General features: G+C 30.9%; 1 protein-coding gene across 1 annotated transcript; it reads left to right on the top strand.

The window, feature by feature from the left end:
• The first annotated feature begins 7,411 nt into the window (after positions 1–7,411).
• On the top strand, positions 7,412–9,076 carry LOC124942675 (ankyrin repeat-containing protein ITN1-like). The gene is made up of 2 exons (XM_047483222.1): positions 7,412–7,992; positions 8,160–9,076. The coding sequence occupies exons 1-2, from the start codon at positions 7,507–7,509 to the stop codon at positions 8,886–8,888; spliced, it is 1,215 nt and encodes a 404-aa protein (XP_047339178.1). The 5' UTR covers positions 7,412–7,506; the 3' UTR covers positions 8,889–9,076.
• The last annotated feature ends 245 nt before the right edge of the window (positions 9,077–9,321 follow it).

Below are 9,321 nucleotides of genomic sequence, written 5' to 3'. Positions count from 1 at the left end.
GACTTGTTTCGTAAGGTGTGTTTTGGGTTCAAGAATCACGTTCTTGATCTATAAGACCGGTGAAATTCTACAATCAAAGGGCAGCGGAAGGTTTTCGATAGAGAATTTGGGGGGAAGGGATAGAAGAATCAAGGGTGCGAAGAGAATTACTGTTGGTCTATACCAAACAGTCCATAATAATAATAATAGACGAATAGGGGCGAAGTCATATCTTCATCATTCTATTCATGGTCCTTGGGGAAGAAAGATCAGCCTTATATAGGTGATGTCTTGCCCCAAAATATTCGGTTACAATAATAACTAGAAAATAACAGAATTCGTTTTGTAAAGTAGAAAAAGAAAGCAAAACAAAATAATAAAACAACAAAACAGAAATCTGGCCCATGTGCACCATAGGACCGAGACCGGGTGCCGAGAAAGGTTGCTGGAATTTATTCTAGGACCGAGGCCTTGATTTTAGACCCTAACAGAATGATATATGTTTTATGCAGATATGACTACAACCCAAAGAAGTGAAAGCATGAACATTGTTTTGAAAAGGTATGTATCCTATAAAAATAAGTTGTTAGAATTTTTTAACACTTTAAAAGACTCATTGATTATCGTAGATATGAAGAGTTAAAAGCTTATTTTAAATCAACTACTAGTGTGTCATGTTTGTCCTACCCAATTGAACTCTTAAATGATGCAAATAATATTTACACTCCCGAGGCATTCAAGTGTTTTGAACGACAATGGTTCATATCTCACGACTGTGCTGTATAAATTGTTGAGGAATTTGACGCACAAAATATAAAATTACTCCCTACAACGGCATTCAAGTGTTTGATGTTTTACTATAGCTATCGTGTAAAGCGATTTACATTAAGCTGTTTTACAACAACAAACGTGTAAAACGCGCTTTACACTAAGTTGATTTACACGATTAATGAAATATGTTACCTCCCATCATTATTATTGACGTCGTTGTCTGTTTCCTGAATATTAACAAAACAGAACCTTGTTAGTTCTCCAAAGAAAACATATAACATTTCAAACCAACGAAACATAACCTTGTTATTTCTCAAAAGCATAAAGCGTACCATTTTCGAGAGCAACACAGCTTGTTTCCACAAAAAATCGTGAAGTTTCGACAATCTACTGAGCTTGTTTCCGACAAAGAAATAATGAATGGTCTAGAGAGAGAAATCGTAAATTATAATAAAATGGTGAAATTGGAAGAGTTGAGAATTGCTGATGTGAAACGATTATGACAGATGAAATGATTGAGCGGGAAAAAATAATTTGGGATACTAACGTAACGAAGAATGACGGAACAAGAAAATGAACGGATCATGATTCTGATTTTTTTTTTTAAACCAACTTAGTTTTAATAATATAACATCTAGAATATTTTGATTATTTCACAACATATATAGGCACACAAAGAGTTGAGAGGACTGAACTGTAATATGATATAGTTTAGTAAGAGAAATTGAACAAGTATAAACTATATTTTGTAATTGATTTGAGGTCTTAAATATTACGTACCCTTGACATTCATATATATTAGCTTTTAATTGATAAGATTCTCCTTAAAATAAGAACATAAGATAACATTTTAACAATTTAATATCAAAAGCTAGATAAGAATTAAAGTGGATAATGACAAACACAAAATAATTATAAATGAGAATGAGAAGATTCATTTTAACCACTCTTCAAGATAAGTCGCTCTTAGTTGTGATCATATTCTCCGTAACTATTGTAACTATTGTGACCCTCAACTAGAGGATCTCTTGTCTACACCCAAGTTAGTATGATCTATAGTAAGATATAAATTAGTTAAGATTATTCACATCTTAACCATATGTGGAAAAATTTTTACACAAATGTAAAGAATGGGTCTTTTGTGAGAAACTCTTGAATTGTTCTTAATAAAAAAAAATGTTCAAACTTTTTAAAATATTATTAAGTATAACTTTTTTTCGATTAAAAAGTGAGAATTTTATTTTTATTTTTCATAATGGTTGGTGAAGAGCATATCCTTTATGATAAAATCAAATCAAATACAATTTTAATTTTGACAAAAATGTTGGATTTTGCAACAGCAAAATTATGGATCTTCTTCGAAATCAAACTTGTAACAAATCAGTTTCCAAATCGTCTATGACGACAAACAGATTATAAAGACTGAAATAGCACAAAGCAATAAACGACAACACAATATACGTGGTTCGGTCAAAATCGACATAGGTCCACGGGAGGGATAAGTTTCACTAAATCAAAGAATTGTCAATTGTAGAAACTTACATGCCCTGCTCTCAAATGAAAAGAACTGATTACACTAGGAATGATTGGAATACTTCACAATCAAAAGCTCCCACAATCTTTCTCTCTAGATCAGCCAAAATACAAGAAGAAGAAGGAAACCAGAAAACCATAGATCTGTAATTCACTCTCTCTCAACATTATTGTGTTATGAGAAAATACCCAAAAAATGTATTTATACTATAACCCGTTTTCATAACAAAAAACTCTGACCCGTTTACCCGGAATTTAAAAAAACCCGCCCGCAATAGCAAGGAACACTTCAACAAAAAAATTACAACAAATAAAAAATCATATTTAACGCACCAAAAAAATAAAACATCAAAACAAAGTACAAAATTAATATAAAAAAATAAGGGAGTATGAATTATGAAAATCTTGAAAAAATCCGACTTTAACCTTCATCTGAATATTAACCATTCTTCACACATTTCGTTATAGGAGAACTAAGAATAATAGAATATATATTTTAAATTAATGTATTTATGAATTATAATAAGGATGGTCACACTTATTTTGGCTATCTATTATTAAATTGTTGTGTAAAGGTAGATCTAAATAATATGATTATTTTATTAAATGAATAAAATTTATAATTCTAATGAGAATTAAGATATAAGTGTTGTATTAAAAAAAACGTTTGAAAACAAAATCTGATTAAACAGCGTTGAAATTTAAATGTTTTTAAATGAGGGTTTTTAAATGAGGTGACGTAAACGTGGTGACGTTAATCAATGAGTTGAAATTTGAAATAGGAAACAAACTTAATTGAATATTAACTTTAATTATTATCTTTCAAATAATTGAACCAAATGAGTTGGAAGTGGGACACATAGACTAAAATACAAAAATAAATTAAATATATTTATTTTATATAATAATCAAATTGTGAGGTGTACGAGATTTCCACCAAATATTAAAGTGGAAGAATACTATACGACCTTTTCAAATTTTATAAATTAATTATAGATTTGGAGTTAAATGTTTGTCACATCTCAGTCATTTGATATACACATTTTTTTTTTCTTAATTGTTACTAAAATTACATATAAAATCCATATTTTAAAAGTAAACCTAACATATTTTTACTCTATCAAAATTCTCACTTTGATTTATTTTTTTATTAACAATGTTAAATTCTTTATTTTAAGATTTCATCCACTTCAGCAATGTCAATTGTTGTGCATTTTTGTGCATTTTTATTTTTTATTTTTGTCTCTCCTACATTTACAGTCGGTTTGTTTGTAGTTTATATCTACGGAGTCGCGAAATATATATATATATATATATATATATATATATATATATATATATATATATATATATATATATATATATATATATATATAATGCTTAATTTTGAAAGTGTCCGGATTGTCGGGTCGAGAACTGTGGTTAACCTGAATATATATGTGAGAGTAAATGGATATTTGGGTCGGATTCTGAGTTGATCCGCGCATAAACTTAAAACGGTTAAAAATAAAATTAAAAATGCTATAGATATGTTTCAAACTCGCAACCTAACAAAACAAATACAACTTTTTAACCAACTAGGCTAATAACATTTTATATTTTAAATTCAACACCAAATTTAATGAACGTGGGACGTTTTAATAATATAATTTTATCTGTGTGAATCGCACGAGGATCTTCCTAGTTAACTATAATAACTATCATTGTCGTCGTCTTCTCAAAGAAATTAACGCCATAGGGCTCGGTTCTATGGTTAAGTTTATCGGTCCTAGGCAAAGCGAGGGCTAGGTCCTAGGGTTAGGTTTATCGGTCCTAGGCTAAGTGAGGGCTCGGTCCTAAAGTTAGAAAACTTGGTCCAAGTCCTCGATAATAGGATTAGAAAACTCAGTCCTAATTGAAGGACATCGGTCCTAGTCCCCGGTCTTAGCAGAAGAACATCGGTCCTAGTCCTAGCTGAAGAACGTCGATCATGGGTCAGAAAACTCGGTCCTAGAATCCTCGGTTCTGGGTGCGTTTTCTCAGTCCTGGGTTTTGACCTGAGGTTCATTTTCTTGGTCCCAGGCTAAAACTTTAGGACCGAGTGTTCTTATTTTGGTCCAAAATTTCAGAAGTACATAACTTTTGATTGTAATCATGGAATTATGATCCGTAAGCTATAGTAAGTTCATATGATCATGAAGAACAAAAGCCCTAACATAAATCACAATTTTGAAATCTTTACAAGGATCAATTTTAAAACACCATTTCTAGGTCAAATTTTTGAATCTTTTAAATTATGTCGTTTCAATGTCTAATTTTTGTTCCATTAGCTTTGAAATGATAAATGTAGTTGAACTAAACTAAAACAAGAACATCATTAAATTAGTTTTTGAAGATTGAATCAAAATTCAAAAATTTTCAAAAACAAGATTTGATCAAACATGATCAAATTGATGAAATAGTTACATGAAATCTATGTTGCACGGATACGAATACGGGAATACGGCAAATTTTGAAAATATAAAATATGATACGTTTAAAATACTCCAATTATATATATAATATTTATATAAATTTCTATATTAAAATAAATAAATAAAAAATCTATATTCATTTTTCATAATATCCATTACAGTGAATATTAAAAAATAAGAAAATATATTACTGTTTAACTGAAGGTCGGTAAAGAGGGATAAAAGGTAAAATGTTTTAGTTAGGTCAAATATTGAAGTCCTTCAAATTCTTCTTTTTATTCATTTTGATATTTAATTTATTTTTAAAAATTTTACCCAAAACGTATCCAAATCGTATCGGACTGGTCAACCCTACGAAAAGCCAACGATACGTGTTTTTCTGTATTCGATACGCATATTGTCGTATCGTATCCGATACTCTAAAAAAATATTTTGAATATCTATGCAACACAGATTGGATTTCATCATAACATGCTAACAAACATGTCTAACAACTAATTGAATAAAAAAAATCGGATTAAAAGCAAGAACACAGAATTTCAAATATCCAATTTTCAAGCTTTATTTTTAAATATTTAATTTGATCAAACATGATCAAAACATGATTACAGTTGCTTGGAAATTATTCAAACATGTTAACAAACATGTATAGAAACTAACTAGATCAAAAAATCCAGATTTAAACCAGGAACACAAAGATTAAAAAAAATCAGTTTTCAAACATTGATTTTCAAAAAATTTGATTCAGATTGATTTGATCGATTCTCTTTCAACAAAAAGTTTATATATGATATATATATAATGATTCTCAACAAAAAGAAATCACATAATAAAGCTTAAGAACACGATCAAAAAATTTGATTTTTTTTTTCAAATTTTACAATCACAAATCATAATACAAATGATATGAATGCATACCAATAGTGGGATAACACCCCTAGGGTGTGTTGGCAGCTATTCAAGGGCCTGTATTGAAGTTTGGACCGTCAGAATAGGTTTTGACAAAAACAGTTCGCATGAATCTTCAAAACTTGGATTCATGTGATGAAATCCGGTGATTGGTGGATGATTGTTTGATGGTTTGGTCTACAGGCCATGGGGAAATATTTATAGTATGAGAAGGTTAGTTGAGGAGGGGTAATTTGAGACGATTTTAACATCCGACAAACTTATCCCTAAAATTCTATCTAGAAGCTAACAACTTTATCTAGGGCAGGATAAGGCTGGAGGATAAGAGAGAAGTGTAGGCGTCAATGAGAGGAGTACATGACCGGAATTTGAAGGGATAAGGATGCGTGTAGCGTGCGCTGTCCCTTTTGGAAGAATCGCGTCGGCGAGGTCGCGATTCCGGCGAGCCCTACGTCCCAGCGAAGAAGAAGAAGAAGGAAACAACAACGTTTTGAGTGACGGGACGCCGAGTTCTGTTTGTTTCCGTTCGTAGTCAGCCTAGTTGACTAACGGGGTTAGTCTGTCCCATTAGTTGATCTGGTGTGGGCGGTTGCGCGTTGGATCGGTTGTAGCGGGGTCTGGCGCGTTCTGGGCTGTTAAATGAGATCTGGGCACTCATCTAATGGTCCAAAATCCTGTTGCAAAGATTTAACAAAATTTCTACTACACATGATTATCCAATTTTATTTAAGAGGTTATTAAAAATTGTTTTTAATTCCTTTTAAATTCATTTCTTAACAAAAAAAAAAAAAAATCCAAAAAAATATTTCTGGAATCATAATAACAATTATGATCATAATTTTTTTTTTGTTTGTAGGAATTTTGGGGTCTTTTATTCAATTGCCTTAAGTCATAAATTAAACATAATTTATGATTAAATACCCATTAAATATTTTCACCCTCTTTTTTAGTCTAATTTGGGTTAAATAAATACAATATTTTATCCTAAAATTATTTTTTAAATTTTGAATAATTTCCTTAATTAGAATTTAATTATCACAATAATTAGTCTTTAATTAAGTTTTAATTTCTTTCTTAAGTTATTTTGAATATAATTATACAAAATATTAATTTAATATTATTAAAAATAATAATATTATTTGAAAATAGGGTAAATTATATTTTTATGTTTATAATTTGTGTTATTTAAGCTTATGGAGTTAAAATTAGTTTTTAAATAAGGTTGGTTTGAGAGTATTTAATATTTAATTGTTAAATTAAATAATTTGATTAAATGATAAGTGATGTAATAGTTATTTTTTTTAAAACCTAAATAATCCAACATCAACGAACCACAACTTGCCGAGACCAAAATTGAAAAGAGCCATCAAGACATTACTTCCACCTAATAAGTAGTGTGGAATGTGGATACAATATTTTTAATGTATTTTACGTTTATTTTATTAAAGTTTTTAAATTTTAAAAAAAAATATTAAGAAAATAATAACATAAACAAAGGATGACCTTTATAAAGCCACCACACAAATAAGCTAAGCATTTAATTAATTTATTTTTTCAAACTACCATAATAAGTTTGATTTCTAATTATTTTTTCTCCCATTATATTCTACAGACAAATTATAAAAAAACAATAAAATTTATTTATCTTTTTTTTAATACAAACCATCCCACGTGACGCTGTACCTTGGCAGACTTAGTCAACTTTGGTATACTTTTTTTTTATATTTGTTTGAAGCAACCCAGAAAAACATTAAACACAAGTGGGTTTTTCTAGTATTTATTTATATGGAATGACCAAAAAAAGTGACAAATCACATTCAACTCCCTCCTTTGGATTAAGCTTTTCTCCAAAGTGTGTTGAATGGGTTCGACAAGCAGAGTTAACCAAGATGATCTATGGGATGCTGTGGCCAACGGGAAGATTGACACATTGAAACAAAGATGGACACAAGATGTGAGTCTTCTTTATAAATACAAATTGGGTTGTTTCGATCAAAGCATTCTCCACTTGGTTGCAAGTCACGGTTATGTTGAAGATGTGAAGAATATTCTAACTCATGATCTGGAGCTGGCAGAAGTTCTTGATTCTAGGCAATGTTCGCCTCTTCATGTGGCGGCTGCTAAGGGACATGTGGCTGTATTGGATGTGTTGCTTCCTCATAGCCACCATGTGGCTCGAGTCAAGACCAACCATGGAGAAACCATTCTGCATCTCTGTATCAAGCACGATCGTCTTGAACCTCTCAAACGGCTTGTCGAAAATATCAAGGGTAGCGAGTTTGCAAATCGTAAGGACGCTGAAGGAAACACCATTCTTCATCTTGCTGTCATGCTTGAACATGAACATGTAAGTTCTTCTTAAGTTGAAGTGAATAATGCTGTTAAACTTCATAAGTGTCCAAAGTTAGTGCTAGACTTTGTTCTAAACTTAAGCTGAGCTGGAAGTAATCACTACTATGTCATTAAAAACAGAGTTGCGCTATAACATTTTGATTTTTGATAAACTTTTTTCAGATTGTGGAGTATTTAATTGAGAATAAGATTGTTGATCTCTCTTCAAGAAATGCAAATGGAAATACTCCTTTAGACATTGCTTACAACAACAAGCGAGGGGAAGACATGAACAATATAGAAAATCTCCTTCGCAAAGCTGGAGCTGTAAAATCGAAGCATCTAGATCGGGGACAATGGCTGACCCAAAAACGAGACTCACTCATGGTGGTAGCTTCACTAATAGCCACAATGGCTTTTCAAGCTGGTGTGAGTCCTCCTGGTGGTGTTTGGCAAGATAATTCACCTTTGCATAGGGCAGGGGAGGCCGTAATGTCCTACAACTATGAAGACTCTTACCCGTTCTTCCTTCGGTTCAATACGATTGGATTTGTTGGTTCACTAAGCACGATTCTGTTGTTAATCACTGGCTTGCCATTTAGGAAGAAGTTCATGATGTGGCTCTTAGTTTTGATCATGTGGGTGACCATTTCAGCTATGGCGGTTACTTATGCATTCGCTATTACTGTGGTGACCCCGAAGAAAAGCAGGGGACCTCTTACTAACACGATTGTGGTTGGTGTGATTGTGTGGGGAGGGGTTATGTTTTTGCTCCTTTTATGGCATAGTCTTGTTTTACTAAACAAGGGGTTCCATCGTAACAAGATTCATCCTTGTCCTAATTTCTTTAGCAAATTCTTTCGACTATGCAGTGGGCCGTCGCCAGAACAACTTTCTGGGCGCCACATTTAATCATTAGTTTAAGGGTATTTTAATGTTTTGAGATTTGTTATTAAAATTGATTTTGAAAATTCTTATTTTACCTGTTTGTTTATTAAGAATTTTAAATTTATTTTATTTTCAGTCTTGGTTCGGTCAATTACTATTCTAATATTGTTATTTTTGCACTACAAAATTAAATAAAGCCAGTATTATTATTATTGAGTTTGTCATTGAATTGCAGATAGATTATACAAATTCCCAAAAATTTTGAGGTCCAATGAATGATAGTAAATTTTATGACTATACAATTTCAATTTTATATAATTTTACACACAAAAAAAAGTGAATTTATATTTGTAGATTAAAAAAGTTATTAAAATGTAAATAATTTTCTAAATATATTTTATAATAGTATTTTTTTAATTAATTTTACACTTAATTATATATTTTTTTTTGAAAATAA

This window comes from Impatiens glandulifera, chromosome 6 (assembly GCF_907164915.1).
Source record: "Impatiens glandulifera chromosome 6, dImpGla2.1, whole genome shotgun sequence".
Taxonomy (NCBI): domain Eukaryota; kingdom Viridiplantae; phylum Streptophyta; class Magnoliopsida; order Ericales; family Balsaminaceae; genus Impatiens; species Impatiens glandulifera.
The sequence above is the reverse complement of the archived record's forward strand: the minus strand, read 5'-3'. Positions and strand labels throughout refer to the sequence as shown.